The sequence below is a fragment of the Eretmochelys imbricata genome, chromosome 18 (assembly GCF_965152235.1).
Source record: "Eretmochelys imbricata isolate rEreImb1 chromosome 18, rEreImb1.hap1, whole genome shotgun sequence".
Taxonomy (NCBI): Eukaryota; Metazoa; Chordata; order Testudines; family Cheloniidae; genus Eretmochelys; species Eretmochelys imbricata.
This window is the reverse complement of record NC_135589.1, coordinates 7,205,805-7,228,984: the sequence shown is the minus strand read 5'-3', so window position 1 is coordinate 7,228,984 and position 23,180 is coordinate 7,205,805. Positions and strand designations below refer to the sequence as shown.

Genomic DNA, 23,180 nt, shown 5'->3' with positions numbered 1-23,180 from the left:
GAACTCCTTTTTGGGTCAGGACCCCTACAATTAGAACACTGTGAAATTTCAGATTTAAATAGCTGTAATCATGAAATGTACAATTTTTTAAATCCTAGGACCATGAAATTGACCAAAATGGACCGTGAATTTGGAAGGGCCCTAATCATAGACAGTGCACTTGGCATCTGGATCCTGAGTCCGTGATAGGCTATCTTGAGACATTTTTCTTGGAAATAGGACACAAAACCAATTTGACAAGCTATTATTTTTTCAGTCATCCACAAATGTGCTTCAGAGAAAACACTATCAGGATCTGACTTTTTAATTTATTTTTAATTTCTTATTTACATTGTGATACAATGCAGTGTGTCCTGGGCACTAACTCTATGGGCTTAATTTTGCTGTCAGTTCTCACCAGTGTAAATCTAGAGTAAATCCAGTGATTTAGAATCATAGAATCATAGAATATCATGGTTGGAAGGGACCTCAGGAGGTCATCTAGTCCAACCCCCTGCTCAAAGCAGGACCGATCCCCAATTAAATTATTCCAGCCAGGGCTTTGTCAAGCTGACCTGACCTGTTAAGCACAGTTTGTCCAGATCTACAGTGAGGTAAAGGAGACTGCAAAATGGCCCTCTGTGTTATGCACTTACCATAAGTCTCCAGTCACACTGGGCCAGAACAAAGCCTTTAAGTAATTAAACAAGCTAAGACAGCTCTAGCAATAAAAAGGGCAGCTACTAATTATTTGGAGCATAAGGGTGGGATCAGAAGGGCCTCAGAGACATTTTTATGGGATAGGATTGCATTTTATTCCTGCCCTGCGAAACTACAAAGGCACCCTCAAATCCACTACAGCGTCCTCTCTGCTCTTCACTTTGAATTGACAACTCTGGGCACTGTACATAAAGGAAATGGTAAAGCCAGCAAAGGGAGGATAACAATCACTGAAGTTATTATTTCTTCACAAAGGCTCTGACCTTTTAAAATCAGGACACAGCACTGTGCTTCGGCTCAAATTTCTTCTTCTCCCCCTTTTAAACTAACCCACTGGGAGACCAAATACATAGACGATGCCCTTATGACATACACTGGAAAGCATTTGTTATGTTTCCAGCCATTTCATCTTCTCAGATGTTCTAAAATAAGCAGGGAACATGGTTTTGATGGGAGGCCTCCCTGAAAATTCCATGTGCCTCAGGAAGTGATAGTGGAGTGGTGATTCAGTGATTCTTTCTTTCCTCTAAACCAGTAACGAGCCACTCTACGATCCATACTGGGGCCAGGGGCCAGTAGAGGCAGCCTTTTGCGTGATATGTAAAATCAGATCCTGACCATTAAAGATTCAATGCCACTTTTTTACAGGGTAAAAGTGTTAACACTAATGCCCTAATGTATTCCAGTTTTGGTAATTATACTTCCTGGAGATGAATTCCATGCTGTGCCAGTCAGGGTCCAGACACCCCAAGGGAAGGACAGGGGGAGCCTAGGCCCCAAAGAGTAAGCAAGTGAACCAACTGGTTGTATACAATGTTATTGTGTATAAAATATGTAGGGTGAGGTCTTTTATGAAAGCTTGTAATGCTCTGAACTTGATGGTCATTATGAGATATGTATAAAGACTGTGGTTATGAAAGTATTTATGTGTATAAAATACTATGCTCATGACAGGTACTGCAATTTCAAATACACCTCACAGCAGAGAGGAGCTTCTTCCAAGCTGGGTTTACACAAAACTCGATACAAGTAACGATCCACGGTTCAATGCAGGAAAAGACGAATGATGGACTATTACAGCTAACGGAAAGACATTGGCATGTCCCAGCTACTAACTTGAGGTGGAATTTCCTCTGGTTTCATACCTGGGTTTAGTGCAGATTGGCAATCTTCGGCACTTCTTGCCCTAACTCACTGTGCAGTGTCACTGGGTCTGGCTGCTTTTAAAGAACTGCTGCATTCTACCCCAGAGATAGGTGAATTTCAGAGTTGGGTAAAAACAATTCAGAAAGATGCATAGATATATCTATATACATGCAGTAGATGTTATATAATTTGTAAATCAGGGAGCAAGAGTTTGTTAAGTGCTTTGGGATTCTTTGGAGTGAAAGGAAGTATAGAATTATAATAATCCTTACTTTCTTGTCAATGGACAGAACCAGCATTTGAGACCTTGTATCAATAAATACTGACCAGGTGAATGGTCTTGTATTTAAGGCCCTCGACTGAGGCTCAAGAGACCTGGGTTCAGCTCCTGGATCCACCAGAGCCTTCCTGTATGACTCTGAGCAACTCATTTAATCTCTCATTGCCTCAGACCCCAATCTGTAGAATGGGGATATTATTTCCTTTAGATCTATCCCATACAGGGGTTGATCCTGCAAACTGCTAAGCATTCTGGCCCCAATCCAGAAAAGCACTTAAGCATGTGCTTAACTTTATGCACAGGAATAGTCTCAGGGAAAGAAATTGCAGGATTTAAAACTCTTCAGGTGAAGGACTCTCTGATGAAGTGGGTTTTAGCCCATGAAAGCTTATGCCCAAATAAATTTGCTAGTCTCTAAGGTGCCACAAGTACTCCTCGTTCTTTTTGCTGATACAGGCTAACACGGCTACCACTCTGAAACCCATCTCTCTCACTATATGTCCGCAAGCTTGAAAGCTTGTCTCTCCCACCAACAGAAGCTGGTCCAATATAAGATATCTCCTCACCCACCTTGTCTCCCTAATACCCAGAGACTAACGTGGCTACAACAACACTGAACATAAGAGGATAGCTCAGTGGTTTGAGCTTTGGCCTGCTAAACCCAGGGTTGAGAGTTCAATCCTTGAGGGGGCCATTTAGGGATATGGGGCAAAAATTGGGGATTGGTCCTGCTTCGAGCAGGGGCTTGGACTAGATGACCTCCTGAGGTCCCTTCCAACCCTGATATTCTATGAACAGCCATACTGGGTCAGACCAAGGGTCCATCTAGCCCAGTATGCTGTCTTCCAACAGTGACCAATGCCAGGTGCTTCAGAGGGAACGAACAGAACAGGGCAACCATCAAGTGATCCATCCCCTGTCGTCTACTCCCAGATTATGGCAGTCAAGGTTAGGGACCTCCAGATCATGGGGTTGCGTCCCTGACCATTTTGGCTAATAGCTATTGATGGACCTATTCTCCATGAATGTATCTAATTATTTTTTGAACCCAGTAATACTTTTGTCCTTCACAACATCCCCTGGCAACAAGTTCCACAGGTTGACTGTGCGTTGTGTAAAATACTTATTTTTGTTTGTTTTAAACCAGCTACCTATTAATTTCATTGGGTGACCCTTAGTTCTTTGTGTTCAGTGGAGAAGTAAATAACATATCCTTATTGACTTTCTCCACATCATTCATGATTTTACAGCCCTCTATCATCTCCCCTCTTAATCATCTCTTTTCCAAGATGAACAGTCCCGGCTTTTGTAATCTCTCTTCATACGGAAGCTGTCCCATACTCTTAATCATTTTTGTTGGCCTTCTCAGTACCTTTGCCAATTCTAATGTATCTTTTTTGAAATGGGCTGACCAGAACTGCATGCAATATTCAAGGTGTGGGTGTGCCATGGATTTATATAGTAGCATTAGGATATTTTTCTGTTTATTATCTACCCTTTTCCTAATGGTTCCTAACATGCTGTTGACTTTTTTGACTGCCGCTGCACATTGAGAGAACTATCCACAATGCATACATGTATCTATAGCACCTATGAGTAGAACAGGGCCCTAATCTCTGTTTGGGTCCACTGACAGTACTGGAATACAAATAAATAATCATAATAATAAAGGTTTCAGAGTAACAGCAGTGTTAGTCAGCCATGTTAGCCTGTATTCGCAAAAAGAAAAGGAGGACTTGTGGCACCTTAGAGACTAACCAATTTATTTGAGCATAATAAAAGAATACCAAGACATAACAAATAGGCAGTTTTACCATTAGCCTTCGTTCATGCAGGAGGATTTCACAGTAGCATTTTAGTAAGGGAAGAACCCTCCCCCACATATTAACTGAATTAACAGCCCCCGCTCCCCCCCCCCAAGTCATCCTGTCCTAGAGATGGAGCTGTTCTCAAAGCTGGACTTTGCCTGCCTCCTTCTTTCACAGCTCTTTCCTTTTTCTTGTGCATACATGTGTTTCTGTTTTGTATTGTAGCATTTGTTCTGGCGGCTCATATTTACATTTTAAGTGCATCTGGTGGGTGGGCGCTAGGGGGAAAAAAAAAACCAACCCTTTTCTTTAACAGGAAACAAAACAAAATTAATTAAAGCCTTTGAATTCTTTCTTTCTTTTTGTTGCACTCTTCATCCAAACCAGGTAGAGTTTTGAAATTCGATTCGGATCTCTTTGGGAGGAGGAGAAAGTTGATTTTTTTAAAGGTAGTGGCGGGGGGGAGCGGATAAAAAAAACCCTAAGAGGAGGGGGGTTGGGGTTGAATGAATAAAAAAAGGGAAGGAAGGCGGATCCACGTGGTTTAATCGGAGACAGACAGAGATCCCATTGTTCAATTTTTTTTTTTAAAGGCAGAGCAAAAGAAAAAGGGACGCTGGAGGAAAATCTAGAAGAGGAGAGCTGGGAAAATCCCTAACCTGAATCAGAAATAAACCGGCGGAGCTACACGGGCAAAAAATTAAAATTAAAACCTGCTGGAAAGAGTTGGAGAACGTCAAAGTTTTTTTTTCTTCTTCTTGATTTGGAGCAACAACAAACCCAACTCCCCGAACAGGTGTTTATGGCTTTTATTGGGGAAGGGGGGAAGCGCATCTTTTTGTGTGTTTTTTAGCCTTTTCTTGAAAAGGCCTGGGAACGGATCCGGCCAGTAGAAGATCAAGCTCTGAACCCTCGAGGATGGAGGCATGAATTGGATTTTTGTGTCATTTCTGAGCCGGGTGGGGGAGACAATTGAGTTGAATTTTTTTTTTTTAATAAGGGGGAGGAGAGTTCAAAAACAAAAGCAGCTTCAGGTGGGGGGAAATCCCCCCCTCCCCGCAGACACACACACTTTGCGGGTGCCTTGAGGGGAGAGACAAAGTGGGGGTAGATTTTACTTTTTAATAGACTTTAAAGCGCTTTGTAAGTATCCCAGCGATTCCGGCTGAGGGGGGATGTGGGTCGAGAACTCTCACCTATACTTTTTGGAGCCGGCTTGGGGGGGGGGGTGTCCCCCACTTGCTTGCGGGATTTTTTGTTTGCCAAGGTGTAAAACTATCGCTGGAGCTCATCACCCCTTTCTCTGTGTGTAGGTTTAATGTCCGGATCTTTTCTACACTGTACATTTTAATGGGGGGGGGGGATTTTTCTTTCCCCTTACATCTTGTCTGTTGGCTAGTTTGAATGCTAATGGGGGGGGGAGACACACATTTACCCCCTAAACTTTCGCAGGAGTGGTGCCATTTCCATGCCGGTTTTTTTTTTCAAGGTAGCAAATTTTAATCCATCTAGGACGAAGGGGGGGGGGAGGAGATTTTTTCTGTGCGATTTTCGTGCATTTGGGGTGGTGGGGGGGCAGTTTCCCTGCACGAGGCGGGGGGGAACTATTTTGCCACGTGAGGGGGTTTGTTGTTGCTCGATTGTGCATTTCAGGGCTGTATAACCTGCGGGGGGGGGGCTGCCCCCCACTTTCCCCGGCAGCCTAGAGCTCCGCCGCCCCGGGGGCCCTGCCGCGATGGGAGGGCCCGGCGGCCGGATCGGGGCCCGTGACCGCCTGTGTGTGTGTTTGTCCCGCTCTGCCCAGCCGGCAAGATGCCCCGGAGGAAGGCGGCGGCGGCGGGGCCCGTGTGGGAGGCCAGCTCCGGCAACGGGACGGCCCGCTCGGCCGGCAGGAAGCGGCCGGGCCCCGGGCCGAGGAAGCGGGGCCGGCCTGAGCGCGGGGCCGGCGGCGGCGGCGAGGGCAGCAGCAGCGGCGGCGGCGGCGGCAGCAGCGAGGAGGACGGGCCCCGGGAGCTGCTGCTGGCGGCGGCCGAGCTGGACGGGGGCCCCGGCGGCAAGAGGGCGGCCAGGCCCGGGCCGGGCGGCGGCCGAGCCGGAGGCCAGGCCGTGATCATCAGCGAGCCCGAGCACAGCAAGGAGCGGATCGTGAGAGACGGGCCCCGGGGGGAGCCCCCCCCTGCCCCATAGGCCAAAGCCCCGGGGGGAGGGATGGGAGCCCCCCCTGCCCCATAGGCCAAGGCCTGGGAGCCCCCCCTGCCCCGTCAAGGCCCGAGGGGGAGGGATGGGAGCCCCCCCTACTCCATAGGTCAAGGCCTGGGAGCCCCCCCTTGCCCCGTAGGTCAAGGCCCTGGGGGGAGGCCTGGGAGCCCCCCCTTGCCCCGTAGGTCAAGGCCCGGGTGGGGGGAGGCCTGGGAGCCCCCCCTTGCCCCGTAGGTCAAGGCCCGGGTGGGGGAGGCCTGGGAGCCCCCCCTTGCCCCGTAGGTCAAGGCCCGGGTGGGGGAGGCCTGGGAGCCCCCCCTTGCCCCGTAGGTCAAGGCCCGGGTGGGGGAGGCCTGGGAGCCCCCCCTTGCCCCGTAGGTCAAGGCCCGGGTGGGGGAGGGATGGGAGCCCCCCCTTGCCCCGTAGGTCAAGGCCCGGGTGGGGGAGGGTGGGAGCCACCATCCCCAAGTAACCAGGGGGAGAAGAGATGACAAATAGTTCTCATCTTTCTGAACCAGGGCGGTATGGGTCCCCTTGTGCCCCCCCCCCCCCATCACCTAGTTGGAACTAGGTGGACTCCCTACTTGTCCCCACCCTAGGATAACTAGATAGAAAATGTGAAAAAACCAGGACGGGGGGGAATAGGCGCCCATATAAGAAAAAGCCCCAAATATCGGGACCGTCCCTATAAAATCAGGACATCTGGTCACCCTACCCCACCCTCAAAACCAGGTGTGGGCAGTATGCCCCCCTTTTCCTGTGAACTGCTGGGAGATAAATCCCTCTTGTCATTCCCCACTTAGTTTTTGTGCAGGGGAAATATATAAATAGCTGCTTTTCTTAAAATTGACCCAGCTAGGGTTGGGGGTGAGATGTGTGTGATTGTTTAATGCTTTTTTAAAAATTAACAATCCATAGGTTAAATACGTTTAATCACATCGGGTGAAGATTTCCTTCACTAAAGTTCTGCAAATGGCCTGGACCCCAACCCAGTCCCTTTAACCCACAACAAAAGCCTTTTAAACAATCTCCTCCTTGCACTTACTCTTGATATTTATCAAACATTTTCTCTTCCTCTTGGCTTGATTTTTTTGCCCCCCTATGGGGAATTTTCGCCCCTGTGGTGTAAGCACCCGTCTTCCCACTCCATGTGGGTCAGTCCAGCAGTTGGCGCTCTTCCTGGGAATGTAGGGGTACTTGCATTTTGGATGTGGTAACTGTTATGGCTACTTTGGATTTGAGGACAGAAGTTCAAACCTGCCCTGAAAATGGATCCCCCCCTTCCCCCCGCCCCAGTGTCTTAGATTAGGCCCCTTGCTGAATCAAATGAGCTCACTTTTTTTGGAGGTGTGGGGGCCTTCTCTCTCTCAAAAGAAAAGGGGGGAGGGAGGGAATTCATGCACTGCGAAAAAAGCTGGCTGTAGTGAGCTGTAGCTCACAAAAGCTTGTGCTCAAATAAATTGGTTAGTCTCTAAGGTGCCACAAGTCCTCCTTTTCTTTTTGCGAATACAGACTAACACAGCTGCTACTCTGAAACGTGTTTTGTTTGGTTCCTTCTTTATTTGGGGAAAGGGAAGTCCTTTTTGGGTGGAAGAGAGGGAAGTCTGGATATTCCCCAGGCCAACAGAAGAAAAATAACCCTCTCAAATGTTCCACAGGAAGGATTTCGATGTCAAACTTATCTTGGTCACTAACAGAACTCTTCCCCCTGAAAAAAAAACAAACAAACCAAGCAAAAACCCAACCCCTTAGTTTTACGATCATGGGGGTGAATGTACTTTGCTGGGAAGTGGGGTTCGCTTTGCTGGGAAGTGGGTATGTGATCCGTTTATTACATCTGCAAGCAAACTAGCTCAGTGGTTTGAGCATTGGCCTGCTAAACACAGGGTTGTGAGTTCAGTCCTTGAGGGGGCCATTTAGGGATCTGGGACAAAAATTGGGGATTGGTCCTGCTTTGAGCAGGGGGTTGGACCAGATGACCTCCTGAGGTCCCTTCCAACCCTGATATTCTATGAGTCTATGATCATCACAGCCAGACAGACTTTGATGTTAGAGAGGGAGAGGCTTTGCTTTTATCATGAAAGAGAAATCATGATCTTTATTTGAAAGACAGTCCCTCTCTGATTGGGATGCCATTCAAGGAGCCCAGCTTCCTGAAAGAAATGTACTGGCATTGGAAGTTGGGAGCCTCCCCGCAATTCTTCAGCTTGAGAGAAAGACTTCATGCTACGCATATTTGCGTAGCCTTGTTGGACCCAGGGTGTGAGACAAGGTGGGTGAGGTAATATCTGTTACTGGACCAACTTCGGTGGGTGACAGAGGCGCGCTTTGGAGCTCCATAGACGGGTGGAGCTGGAAGGCTTGTCTCTTTCACCCACAGAAGCTGATCCAGCAACAGATGTGTAACAGGGAAGATCTTCCCCTTGCTCCCTGTCTGGTATTGGCCTGTCTCTGTCTGGGAAGTGTGTGTGTTTGGGGGCTGCATTAGACACTCCAGGGGATGTTATTACAGGGCAGGGGGATTATTTGTTGTTTGGAGAGAGACACTGTTAAGGGCTTTGAGGTTCCCGCCTTGTCTCTGGCAGTGGTGAATGACTCTGGGGGCTGGGGGAAGGAGAGGAGGCGGGCAGTGCACATGCCCAGTTGCTCCCAACCCTTTTTCCCCTCCCTCCCATCTCCCCAGGACGTGGGGGAAGCCCTGCTACTGTAGCAGGGGTCAGGCAGGCATTGCGCATGTGTGTGTTCGTGGTGGTTCCCCTCCCCAGGATGCAAGGGAAGCCCGGCTCCCTTGTAAAGGCATAAGCTGGAGAGGGCTTGTTGCGCATGCCCAGTGTGTTCTCTCCCTTCCCCCTCCTGTCTCACCAGCAGGTGGGGAAGCCCTGCTTGTATAATGGGGGCAGAGGCAGTAGAGAACTTGATTAGCATTGTTGCCAGCCACACTTCTCTTTTTTCCTTTTGTTTGGGGGCAGGGCTGTTTGCAAGGAGAGAGGCAGGGAGCTGGAAAGTGCACAGAACTGCTGTGGATCCCTAATTAAAATGGTCTGACTAATTATAAAGCTCCTGACTTTTGCAACCCCCCCCCCCCCCAAGCATCTGGAATAAGATGAGATCTTCTGCTGAAGCAAGCACTGATATTAAGACACTTTTGTACTCTTCTCTCGCAAGAAACAGCATGTGAAAAACCACTGAACTCATGACTCCTCCATGCTGCGTGTATTAGGCTGAGTGGCCTGCGTTATAGTGATCAGTTTTATAGAGCAGCCAGAGTTTGCTTGGCACAGAATAAATAAGATGCAGTCCCTACCCCCAAGAGTTTACAATCTGAGCTCCAGATTTTACAGTCTGAACCATGCAGGTGGACCCTCGTGCCCATATGCAGCCCCACTGAAGGTTATGAGTGTAAGAATCCAACTGTGCTGACCCAGATGGATGACTGAGGCTTTACAAAAAAAAAGAGAGAGAGACAAGGGGAAAGAGGATTGGCGCAAAAAGATGGAGAGTAATTTGAATAATGTTAATGTGGTTACTTAGTTTTGTTACGAAAGCATCTTAGCAGCTTCTGTTTTAGTTACTGTAAATTTTTGTTTGCGGTTGTGAGCAGAATCTTCCTTACCTCTGGGATCTTGATTGAAACAGCATGTCTTCCATGAGGCTGTTCGGTAAGCAAAACCTTAAACACATGCCTGACTTGTTGACATTGCTTCTGCAACAGTGTTTATGATGCTGCATTTTCATTTTTATGGGGTGTGGGGAAGGGTCCCATGTTCTGGGACTGACATCTGTGCAGGAGTCTGGACTCCTTTAGATGATGGTGTTGTGATGCCGGCGACAATGTTAAAGATGTCTGAAATAGCAGAAGTGTCGGTGACGCCATGAACAGTTGGTCTGGGTTTTGTTTGCTTCCCTTCTACTGACCAGTTAAGCGTGGAAGTGTTTAAAGTATTTGTTGGTCTCGTAGTTTTTCTCCTTGTAGAACAGAAATACGTGCCAGACTGAAAGATTAGTACAGTGCAGACTGTTTTAAACCTCCGAAGACCACCCACCACGAGACTTCAGAAGACTATTCAAAACTGCCTCCACTGTAAGCCTTTGGGTTGTCATGAGGCATCTATTTAAACTTCCAAACATGCAGGAAAACCAGGGCTTTGGATCTGCAGGTGCTCAGCTTCTCTGAAAATTTGGCCTCAAGTGTCCACTGGTGTCATGATTCAAAGGCCAAACTTAACTATTGGGTCTTTGATTTTCCCTGTGGTAACCATGCTCTAATTTATTTGAATCTTGTGGATAAAGCCAGCTTTCAGTGTTTGACTTGTGGGTAGGGGAATAAGCATTGGGGAATAGTTTTACTTACGAACAAGCTATGGAAAATGTTTTGCTCATTCCTTTGAAGTAGAAGTTGCTTCTGCATTGTCATGGCTTGGCCACTTCTTTTCTTGTACGTTATGAGACTTGGAAAGGGAAGGATCCATCCTACAAACACCTTCAGCCTGCTTTGCCAATAAGGTCTCTGCTCCGCTGTTGCATGCGGATGTAAGTTTGTGATCTTTGCCTGAGCTAACGGAATGTTTCGTAACAGTCCCTTTGCTCTGCTCATGCAAGTGATGTTGGTCATTTAGTGGGGATGCAAGTTTAATGCTGCAGCGAGATCACACAGCACTGTAGTGTAACGTGCATTCAGAGGGTTCGTTAACTCTGGGATGAATCCATGACATAAGCCAGATTTATTTACTTGCCCTGTTTTGTAGCTGATTGCAATAATACACTCTCTAATGGACAGGCACCTTTAACACTCGTTCCTTGTCTAAAAGATGCAGCCTCCCAAATGAGTCTGTTAAAAGGTTGAACATCAGCCTTTCAAACCTCTTTTTTCCCTTGAGATACAATTCCAAAGTAATTTTACCCTGGAAACCCCATTTTGCTGATTGAAGAAAGCATCGTATATTTTTTTTCCCCTTCCATCCCATCCATCTTAGCACAAATTACGTGACTAGGATCTCAGTAGGCAGCAAAGATCCAAAGAGCCTGCTTAGGTTAGTGTACAGGGAAGACTTCTTTTATTGCTAAGTAAATCTTTGGTATAGTCTTTTAACCTGGACAATACTGAACATTCTGGACTTGGCACCTTCCCTCCGGGAAAATTGGACTCCACTTCAGATGGGTCGAATAGCCTTAGCTTGTTTTTGCTGCGTTGATGTATTCTTCCTATAGCCATTGTACAGCATCTTATCATCGTGCCTGTACTCACAAAAGGAAAAAAAACAAACCCAGACCAAATAGTATTAATCCCAACTTCATTAATAAAGATAACAATTAACTCTGAAAACCTGTCCGGTCTCCCAAGCCAACATATCAGTCACTGTGAGAAGCATCTGTAATTACTGCAGTGTATTAAATTTAAAACACTCTCTTTTTCTTCTTTTTTAGCATGGTTCCTAAAGTGTCTGCAGTCAAGCTGTTGTTTGGTAGCATTGTCCAGATTCTGATTGTGTGATGGCAGCAGAATATCTTGGTTTCTGAATGCTGAGTGATGTGCTAGCCATGTCGTTCAGTACCAGACCGTATCTCCATCGTTCCCGATGTGGTACAGCATCAAATACTCAATTGATTTGAGTGGACATCCTATGAGAAACCGCTGCTAGAAAACAAGGTTTCAGAGTAACAGCTGTGTTAGTCTGTATTCGCAAAAAGAAAAGGAGGACTTGTGGCACCTTAGAGACTAGCCAATTTATTTGAGCATAAGCTCTGATGAAGTGAGCTGTAGCTCACGAAAGCTTATGCTCAAATAAATTGGTTAGTCTCTAAGGTGCCACAAGTCCTCCTTTTCTTTTTGCTAGAAAACAAGTTTTTCTCCTTTGCTCTATTTCCTGATCCATTTGGCAGACCAGGAAGTTGTAGGAGTAAAGTCAGTTGAACCTACAGAGGGGTTTGCCTCAGGAAGAAGTTCCTGTTTCTTAAGACAGATGCTTTGACGTAACATGTATCCAGGAAGCTTAGGCTCTGGAATCCCAGCTACAGAAATAAAATTCATGGCCTATCAGTTAAAGGAAAAGGGGGACAGAGAAAATTGGGCGTGATCTGAAATAGTGGGAGCGTTTGAAAGGCTTGTGGTTCTAATCTCTCTGATAAAGATCTTTAAGTAATTTAAATGGAGTTTAGGTGGCTTCCCTGTCAGATTCTTGGGCTGTTTCTTTTCCTTTTCAAGGGTGTCTGTGTCTAACCCTCCCTCTCCCACCAGCTGTTTGTTACAGAAGTGTGCTATAATGTTGGCTTTTAGCTGTGTGCTTGGGAGCAAAACCAAATGGATGCATAATTTCCCCAGCCTTGTAAAAGTCAGAGGCCATCGTTTGAAGCATTCTCTTGTGGGGCATTCTATTTTAGTTTGTAAGTTGCCAACCAAAGGTCAGGGGTTTTATATTATCAGCGATTGCAAACATAATGACTGGGATGTTCAAAGGAGCTTTAAGGAGTTAAGCCCCCAGCTCTTATTGTATTTCAGGGTTGGTTGGGTGTCTAAATACCTTAGCTCCTTTGAAAATCCCAACCAATCACTTAAATTTAAGCTCCAGAATTCTTGTTCCCACTCTTATTTTTTAAACCTTCTTAACATGGGTAAGTTCAGTCCTGTGGAGCGGGGGATTCATTTGCCTTTGTGAGTGTCACATGGACAGCATTGCAGGATGGATGATGCTGGCTTTTGTTTTCTGAGCTGTGTGCATATTCGGCGCATAAAGGGCTGGATTTTTCAAAGGTGCTGAGTACCCACCTCTTCCAGGCTGCAGCTGGAGACATGTAAGCCCTGCGCTTGAGAAAATCAGGACCACAGCTTTGAATATGGTTATGCTACGTCAGCTGTAAAGGGTCGGATTTTTAAGGCTGGAGAGACTCTGTTCCCCAAGGAACTTGAGGTTCTGAAAAAATTCAGTTGGTCCTTTTGTTGCTGATTAGTTCAGAATAAGTGATCTGACTAGAAAGCCTGCTTTCTTGCTTTTTGGGGCTGCCAGGAAGTGCTGTGGGGCGCAACCAGTGCTCCTGAGAGCAGGAGTGCTGTGGGGTGATGCTCGGAGTTGGGGGTGAGATGGCGGCAAGCTCTGAAGAGAGTCCCATCATGACTTGGCTAGATTGTCGGGCTCAACGGGTAGTGATCAATGGCTCCATGTCTAGATGGCAGCTGGTATCTAGATGGCAGCTGGTGGAGTGCCCCAAGGGTCGGTCCTGGGGCCGGTTTTGTTCAATATCTTCATAAATGGTCTGGAGGATGGTGTGGATTGCACTCTCAGCAAATTTGCAGATGATACTAAACTAGGAAGAGTGGTAGATACAGTGGCAGGTGGGGATAGGATACAGAGGGACCTAGACAAATTAGAGGATTGGGTCAAAAGAAATCTGATGAGGTTCAACAAGGATAAGTGCAGGGTCCTGCACTTAGGACGGAAGAATCCAATGCACCGCTACAGACTAGGGACCGAATGGCTAGGCAGCAGTTCTGCGGAAAAGGACCTAGGGGTGACAGTGGACGAGAAGCTGGATATGAGTCAACAGTGTGCCCTTGTTGCCAAGAAGACCAGTGGCATTTTGAGATGTATAAGTAGGGGCATTGCCAGCAGATCGAGGGACATGATCGTTCCCCTCTATTCGATACTGGTGAGGCCTCATCTGGAGTACTGTGTCCAGTTTTGGGCCCCACATTACAAGAAGGATGTGGAAAAATTGGAGAGAGTCCAGCGAAGGGCAACAAAGATGATTAGGGGTCTGGAACACATGACTTATGAGGAGAGGCTGAGGGAACTGGGATTGTTTAGTCTGCAGAAGAGAAGAATGAGGGGGGATTTGATAGCTGCTTTCAACTACCTGAGAAGTGGTTCCAGAGAGGATGGTTCTAGACTATTCTTAGTGGTAGAAGAGGACAGGACAAGGAGTAATGGTCTCAAGTTGCAGTGGGGGAGGTTTAGGTTGGATATTAGGAAAAACTTTTTCACTAGGAAGGTGGTGAAACACTGGAATGCGTTACCTAGGGAGGTGGTAGAATCTCCTTCCTTAGAAGATTTTAAGGTCAGGCTTGACAAAGCCCTGGCTGGGATGATTTAATTGGGGATTGGTCCTGCTTTGAGCAGGGAGTTGGACTAGATGACCTCCTGAGGTCCCTTCCAACCGTGATATTCTATGATTCTATGACTTGTAGGATGATGGTCACAGTGGTGGGCCTCGCTTTGGGAGAATAAGGGCTAAGATGCAGTGGGCTGCCAGAATAAAGTGGGGGTGAAGGGAAAAGGTCCCTGATGTTAATGAAGGTTTGAATCCTGTGCATGGTGTATTTGACTCAACTCCCTGAACAATTGAAATCTTCAACCTTAAGGAGCTAATATGTACAGTACAAAGTGTTACATCTGCTGTATCCTAATGTCTCTAGCCAGGACCTTTCTAATGGCCATCCAGTTTTAGGGTTTTTTTTTTATTTTTTTTAAACTATAGGCCAGTTTTATTGGAGTTTATCCTCTCTCGGTACTATGAATGTAACTTGCAAATACTGATCGTTAGTTGCTGCAATGCATTTGGTATGAATCTTCACCAGATTTTGAAAAAGCAAAATCAGTCTAAAAATAAACCATAGGTATAACTGCCCTGCTACAGGCCGCCATGCTATTTCGTGCAATAAAACACTCCACGATTGCCTGGAGCATCTAAATGAACGGTAGCAATACTAACAAACAGTTTGATTTCATGCCACCTGCTCTCTCTGTATGCTGAGGTAATTGCAGAACAGTTGCAATTCCTGTTTGCCTTTCCTGTCTGCTCACCTGATTGTTTCTCTTTACACCTGGCAGAAACTCGAAGGGTCCAAGTGCAAGGGGCAGCTTCTGATATTTGGAGCAACCAACTGGGACCTGATTGGCCGTAAAGAAGTGCCGAAACAGCAAGGTAGGAGAAGCTAAGCAACATATGTGTCTGAGTGGCCGATTGTGGATAAAATGACCGTATTAACGATATGTCTGCACTGCAATCAGGAGGTGTGATTGCAGCTGGTGTAAGCATAGCTGATCTGCAGTGTCTCCTCCTGATTGCAGTGTAGACATACCCTTTAGGCGACAAGCCTGATGTCTGTTGCTTGTCTCTCTTTCTACTGTCCCCATACCAAAAACAGTCAGTCATGCTCTGAAAATCTTTTACATAGTCAGGACTAAGCCCTTTGAAAGGAGGAAGATGCAGTCTTAAAACTGACATTCTTGGGATAGCCAAATGACCTGCAAAGGAATTAAAATACCAAAGCAGTGTCTGAAAGAATTGTGGTTTGCAGTAAGGCATTGTCCAAGCTAGAATCTGCCTACCACCAAACTGTCGGAGTGCAATGAGATCATTAATCACCAGCAGTAGACATCATCACAATGTTGTCTCATCTGAAAGGGGGCGCCAGGACCAGTACATTTCCCCCATTGTACCATGTTTGGGGTATTTGTTCAGTGCCAGCTCAGAGGGAAGCGTGCCACCGGCATCCCTTCCTTGGAGATCTCCTGGTCTGATTTTTGACAAGCTCAACCATACAGACTCATACAAGCGTCTCTGCCGAAGACACAGTGACCGTAGCTTAACATCTGTGGTATCTGTGAGGTTGGCGGCCTACAGTGCTTCCTCTAAATTTTCCCACCCATGTGCGGAATGAATTTTGTTATGTGCACCAATATGGAGGTGAAGTGTGACGTGTCCCCTTCAGAGTGGAGCACATAACAAAATTCATGTGGTGGGGGTGGGGTCAAGGGGTTCGGAGTGTGGGATGGGGCTCAGGGCTGGGGAAGAGGGTTGGGGTGCAGGGGTGTGAGGGCTCCAGCTGGGGGTGCAGGCTCTGGGGTGGGGCTGAGGATGAGAGGTTTGGGGTGCAGGAGGGTGCTCTGGGGCTATGGTGGGGAGAGAGGACTCTCCCCATAGCAGCGAGGCAGGGGGTTGGGGTGCAGGGGGTGAGGGCTCCGGCTGGGGGTGCAGCTTCTAGGATGGGGCTGGGGATGAGGGGTTTGGGGTGCAGAAGGGGGCTTTGAGGCTACAGCAGGGAGAGAGGACCTCTCTCTCCCTCCCCCCCTCCCCCCCCCCCCACCAGCTCTCTCTCCTTGTAGCAGCACCTGGGCTGGGGCTGCAGGATAGGCGCCCCTCGCCCGGCCCCAGTAGGTCCAGGCCGCATCTTCGGGGGGGGGGGGGCAGGCCAGCGCAGGTTGGTGGCTGGGTTGGGGGCGGGGCTTCCCTTCCCTGGCCCCGGCAGGTCCCTGAGCGGGTTCACGGCGCTCATAGGCTGCTGCGCGGCCATGCAGCTTACAGGAAACTTAAGCGATCTAGAATATTTCATGGATGCCGGACAGCTTTCACTCCGGCACTTGTTGGAAAGTTAGGCCAAAGCTCCTGGAACACAGCCCTGCATTAAAATGTGCCTTTTGCTTTCAACGGCAGCATGTGGGGCAATGCGGAGTGGAAACATTTGAAGTCCTAAACATTCTGAACAAGGCTGGTCGAGGAGTGAGTTTGCTTCCTCTTTCTCCAGTCTGTGCAATGTGCCTATTCTCAGCCAGCAACAAGTGGGTCTGATCCTCCTGTTGGATACGGGAATCCCTGTATCCTGTAAAGCTGCTAGGGGGACGGGCACTCCTGTTGACTTTTGCAACGCTCCAAAAATTCATGTCCATGGTCGGAATCTAGCCAGAGAGCCATTTGACGCCAAATCCACGACGTCAGTGCTTTGCTGGGCAGCTCTCTCTGTTATTGTGGTTAGATGACTTAGAGGGCTCCTGTGAGGCATACGGCTTCTTGCTTCTTCATGTGAAGTTATTGAATTCTAGGTGTCTGTATTTGAGGCACTGCTGCTGCAAGAAATTGCAACATAGCAGATCAATGGCCACTTATTTGTAAAACACCCTTTGATTTATAACAGCCTCTGAATGTTGTCTGTATCTAGCCATGTGGATCACTTATCAGCATGCCTTAGGAAAGAAGAACAGGTGATGAACAAGAGCTTAAAATATTTCTGGTACTTAGAGTTGTTTGGGGCGTGAAATGTTAGGAATGCAACAACAGCAAGGTGATTAGACTAAGAAACAATGGTTGAGGACTTGCCCTGATTTGACCATCTGGGGGAAAACTTGTTTTCTAAAATGTTACAAAAAGTGCTGTGGGGGAAAAATGTGTGCTTTTCTTCATTATAAAATGTTTAACGTAATTATGTAACCTTGTAGAGATGTGGAAGAGGTCATGCTTTCTATGAAAGACAACACCAGGATCCAATATATGTACTGATGGCCTGATTTCCAGAGTTGTTTAGCACTTCTGAATATCAGACCAGGCATTCATTGAAATATTCTCTTTAAAGGCTTACTTGTGGAATTGGGCTCTCAGTATCCTGTGAGAATGAAGGACAAAGGCACCTTCTCCACTGACCTTGAGAACTCATAGCCTGTCTGTTATCAGGAGGTTGCCTCCTTGTCTGTACTCACAGTGAGCTCTTTGTTTGGCCTCTCACTTAAAGGCAAACTGCACCTATTGTGCTCAGCTCAGTAGTCTAGATGTTCAAAGGAAAAAGCATTTCTTGCTCTGGAAAATTAGGAAATGTTTGGATTTTTTAAAATCTGTAATTAGTTAGCGTTTCTGAACCTTGGACTGAAGACTGCCATCAGAGGAGGATGATGCAGTGTTTAGAGCACTAGCCTAGGGCTTGAGAGACCTCTGCTGTGCCACAGACTTCCTGTGACACCTTAGGCAAGTCACTTAATCTCTCCGGGCCTCAGTTCTGTGTCTGTACAATGGGGATAAAAGCCCTGCCCTTCCTCATGTGGGGGATGGGGTTGTGAGGATACATGCGTTAAAGGTTGGGATGCACTCAGATACTGTGATAACAGGGGCCATAAAGTGTTCCAGAATAGCTAGATCCCGCTGATGTTCAGTGATGCTAACGACGTGGAGAGCCCTGTGGGTTAGACCTTCCAATAATGGCTTGCCAAACCGTCAGAACTCTGCTATTCAAACAAACGACTGATTTTTCAGACTGCTAAATGAACATCAAAATGGGTTTATAGTCTTTGGAGTGTAGGGATCTGCAAAGCCAAGGTCACATGACGGCACCTTTCAGCGAGGTGGCTGCCTCCAGTAGGCTCAAACATGACAATTGTTGCTAATCATTTATAATATTAACAATACCTCGCTTTTATCTAGCATGTCTCATCTAAGTACCTCTAAGACCTTTACAAAGGAGATCGGGATCATTATCCTCATTTTACAGATGGGGAAACTGAGGTACAGAGAGCGGGGGAGGGGAAGTGACCTGCCCAAGGCCACCCAGCAAGTCAACGGAAGAGTCAGGAATAAGACCTGGGTTCTCCTGAGTCCCAGTCCAGCACTCTGTCCGCAGTGTAACTTTTCTTGCCATTGATTCCTACCTTGTGGAGTCAGACGGTTGGACTGAGTAAAATCAGCATAACCTTCTGTTGTTGTTGTTTATCTCCATGGTAGTGCCTAGTGGATCCAACCAAGATCACAGCCCAGTTTTGCTATATGCTGTACAGACACCTAGTACGAGACATCTCTGCTGTGAAGAGCGTACAGTCTAAATGGAAGAGTCAGACAAAGGATGGAAAGGGAAATGGGGCAGAGGGAGGTGAAGCAACACTTGCCCAAAGACACGCAGCACATCAGCGTCAGAGCTAACAATGGAACCCAGATCTCCTTAGGTCCTAGTCTAATGCTTCTCCCTCTAGACCATGCTACCTTGATTCTAAATCTTTTGTTATCATTTTGACTATTGTACCGTCTCTAGAGCCTCCGAGCTGAGACCGGTTGAGATGTTCAAAGTCAGTTAGGGCAGGGTTTCTCCACCCGTGGGTCGGGACCCAAAATCGGGTCTCCAGAATGTTTCCCAGGGTCGCTTGGCAGCTCCTGTGGCCCCTGTCCCATGAGGGTGGCTGGGCTCGCCTCCCTGCTCCAGGCAGTGCAGCCCCTGGGGTCCAAGTGCCGCTTGGGTTTGGCCCAGCTGTCATGACGATGGAATCTGGGTAGGTCAAATTTGAGTGAGTGGCACTGCAACCCCATGAGCCAGGTCACCAAGGGGGCCAAACTTGAGCGGTGCTACAACCCCAGAGGTTGCAACACCCGGAGCAGAGAGCCAAGTCCAGCCAGCCCCACAGCACAGGAGTGCCGGGCAGGATCTGCCAAAAACCACCCCAGGGCCTCTCCTCCCGAGACTATTTACTCAGTTGCGACAGGCCATAACCATTTACAAATGGGTCCTGAGCTCAAAAAGGTTGAGAACCACTAAGTTAGGCGATTTGGGCATGCAGCTCCCACCAAGTTTAACGGGAGTTGTGTAGTTAAATGCACTAGTTGGCTTTGTAAATTTCGAGGGCAGCAATGAACAGACATCCTCCATCCGAGTTAGTCAGAACAGTTAGTGCAATTCAGTAGACACTGACAGATGTAAGCCATACCAGAGGGAATTAAAAACCACAGTTAAACTGCATTCCAGAGTTGTTAGCAGATACACCCTTTTTAAATGGTGTAAAATAGACCAGTCCTGCTTGATTTCTGTCATCCGAGATAAGCATGTACAAACCACTCCTGTTGTTTCTCTTCTCCACGTTTGGAACCCGCTGGCCATTGCTGCGTATGTCTAGTTTCACTACCCCCGTGGTAAACGGCATCTTGAAATAGAGATGATTCCTCAAATAATTAAAATGGGGGAAAGTGCTTACCTCAGTAATCTGTCAGTCATTCAGCTTCTTTGCATTAATCCAGTCCGCTCTGAGTCCTCTCCCTCCAAAGTGCTCTGTTCAGTGGCATATCCTCTAGTGCTAGTGTGGTCCCTTACGGTATCCCACCACTTATTCTTGTCGGCCTCTTTCTTTTTTCCTTCAATCTTGATCTGTGGGACTCTCATAGCTACATGTTATTAGGAATGCACTTTACCTGTCCAAACCATCTGAGCCTGCATTCCCTCATTTTTTTCGCTGTTACTTTGAGCACATCTCTACGATGCACGTTCCTCCCGTGGTCTTTCTTGCTTACACCATTTATCCATCTTAACTTCTTGTGGAACAGATTGTTTGCTCATGTTTCTTCTGTTGCATAACACTGAGTATTTGGTATTTGTGAAACACCATTTGATTTTTAACAGCCTCTGAATGTTGTCAGTATATAGCTATGTGTATCAGCCAGACATTTAAAACTGGATGGACTACCGTTTTTTAGACTTTCCCTTTAATCTTACTGGTATCTTCCTGTCACATACGACACCACATCTCTCTCTCCATGTGAGCTGGGTTTTATTATCCTACTTCTAATTTTGTCCTCCGTTTGCCCATTTTCCCAGAATCTGGATCCCAGATACTTGAAACTTTGTATTTTTGGTATTGTCTGCCCATCTGGTTTCAAGGATAATTCTTCAGTGTTCATATTACTGAAATTACACATCATATATTCTGTTTTTCCTCTGTTAATTTTGAGCCAATGTCTCTCCGGCACATCTCTGTATTCATCAATATCCTCTTCTATGCAGTGAAGAGAAAGATAGTTTCGAATATCCTCTGCAAATAACATGTACCAAGGTGCCTCTTTCTGAGAGTATCCAGGGCAAGTATGGACAGCATCCTCATCATTCAACGTTTGTAGCTAAAACAGACAGACATAATAATTACAGGTTTCAGAGTAGCAGCCGTGTTAGTCTGTATCTGCAAGGAGAACAGGAGTACTTGTGGCACCTTAGAGACCATCAAATTTATTTGCGCATCAGCTTTCATGGGCTACCGCCCACTTCATCGGATGCATAGAATGGAACATATAGTAAGAAGATAGATATATAAATACAGAGAACATGAAAAGGTGGAGTAAGAGGCTAATTAATTAAGATGAGCTATTATCAGCAGGAGAAAAAAACTTTTATAGTGATAATCAAGATGGCGCATTTAGACAGTTGACAAGAAGGTGTGAGGATACTTAATGTGGGGAAATAGATTCAATATTGGTAATGACCCAGCCACTCCCAGTCTCTATTTAAACCCAAGTTCATGGTATCTAGTTTGCATATTAATTCAAGCTCAGCAGTTTCTCGCTGGAGTCTGTTTTTGAAGCTTTTCTGTTGCCAAATTGCCACAATTAATAATAATAATAATTAATAATTGGTAGCGGCCATTTTTGCCAACTGCCAGTCTCTAACAAACTCCTCTGTGGTATTCTCAGTCACATTTCACACACAGACTGCAGAGTTTGTGACTAGGAAGCCCAACAAAAAAATGCAAGTTCTGCAGTGCTTTGCACACTTATAATGCTTTCAACTAATGAATTAAGCCTCATAATACCCCTGTGATGTGGTGGAGGTGTTTTTTAAAAAAATAAAATAAAATACAATGACAAAGCATTTAAAAGTGCATGAAATTGTTTAGAGCCCAAGATATGAGCTTATTGTAAATCTAAATAATACAGTGTCGTAACTACAGTGCTTTGTGGTGGTAGATCATTGGCAAAGAAGGGCTAAAGGCATAAAGGAAGATAGATAGAACAAACAAGATCTAATATGCATAGAGTGGAGTGTATCCATCAGAACTCAGTTTGTAGGTAGTGCACTTCATCAGTCAGAGGCTCTCATTCCTGGTGCTGAATGCCTCAGCTAACATTGAAGTCAGTGGGTGCTTGATATGTTGTAGGATTTAACCCTTTGTTCCTTATGTGTAAAATTGGACAATCTGTAGGTACCCAGCTGGGTGCCGTGAAGCTGAACTCACTGATGTTTGCAAAGCGCTTTGAGATCCTTGGATAGAGATGCTGTATTACAGCCCCGTTATACTTATGGGGAGAATTAAGACATGAAAGATCAAGTGACTCCTGAAGTCATTTGTCATTCACTATTTTCAAGCCTCATTGTGTGGTATGGTCAAAGCCACCTAAGTAGGATGCGGGTAATTCGCAACAGTGATTTTAATTGGCTCACTGAGGTCCCCCATTCTTTCTCTAGCTCTGTCACTTTGTCAGGGTGCCTGTAATTGCTGGGGTTGCTTTGTTGGGTGGTTTTTGGTGTAATTACCCTCTCAATAGAAATTAGCGGCGTTAATGACTCTGAAAGGTCACAAATCTCCTGCGGTCCTTTCCCTCTTCCTGTCTCATGTTGACAACCAAGACTATCCTGTAGCATGACAGAACACTGAGATGAACGTAAGATGTCAGTGGTCAGCTGGACGCTATTTTGGATTTCTGCAATAGCAAGTACATAAAATATAACCATGAATCAGCTGAATGAGGTGAGCTGCAGGAATTACACAGCATAACCCTAAATTTTGGATAAACTCTGGGACAAAACTGAATCCACAAACCTGTTCCTATTTAAGTGGGTTTTCTGTGTGGACAGTGACTTGTTCAGAGATGATTTTAGTGCAGTTGCTGTTGACTTCATGTTATTTGTAAGACTTGTCTGTATTCCGCTTTCTCTACAGTGGCTTACCGTAACCTGGGCCAGAACTTGTGGGGGCCTCACAGGTATGGGTGTCTCTCAGGGATTCAGGTACGGACTGTGGTTTCTGGACCATGTGCAGCTCATAGTCTGCTCATCACCACAGAGGGGAAGCTCTGGAGCTGGGGTGAGTAGTATGCAAAAAGAGTGTGGATCAGTAACCCTTAGATCATGAATCAAGTAAAGATATTGCTGGCATAGAGGAAGGCATTGGTCTCTGCACGGCTCCTAAGATTATCAGCTGCCTGTATCGGAAGTGCTGAAAACGTGGCTCATTCAGAACTAGTTCCTGAAACAGCCTGGCTTCTGCCCTAGTTTTGAAGGGATATGTGGAACTAATTTGTACATTCCCCTAAACTCTTCTGTTAAGTGTTTGAGTCAAATAATCTAGCCTCTTTTCCCAGCTTCCACCAAGCGCACCAAACTTGCCTGGTGTGTCCAAAGAGCTGCCCTTGAAACAGAGTTCAGTGGGGCGGATTAGATCTTTGACAGCTAGTGGGTGACTTGCCCCTTGCTGTATATTGTGAATCCCGAGGAGACTAGTTCAGATGCATTAGAACGGCAGTTCTCCATCTTTTCCATATCATGT

General features: G+C 46.5%; 1 protein-coding gene across 2 annotated transcripts in view; it reads left to right on the top strand.

Annotated features, from left to right (window-relative positions):
* The first annotated feature begins 4,186 nt into the window (after positions 1-4,186).
* RCC2 (regulator of chromosome condensation 2) overlaps positions 4,187-23,180 on the top strand; it is a 37,290-nt gene continuing 18,296 nt past the window's right edge. For both annotated transcript variants that reach the window (XM_077837157.1, XM_077837155.1), the window contains exons 1-5: positions 4,187-4,320; positions 4,527-4,729; positions 5,738-6,078; positions 14,955-15,048; positions 22,575-22,718. In XM_077837157.1, coding sequence (XP_077693283.1) covers positions 5,746-6,078; positions 14,955-15,048; positions 22,575-22,718 — 571 coding nt within the window. In that variant the 5' untranslated portion in view covers positions 4,187-4,320; positions 4,527-4,729; positions 5,738-5,745. The remainder of the gene's footprint in view (positions 4,321-4,526; positions 4,730-5,737; positions 6,079-14,954; positions 15,049-22,574; positions 22,719-23,180) is intronic.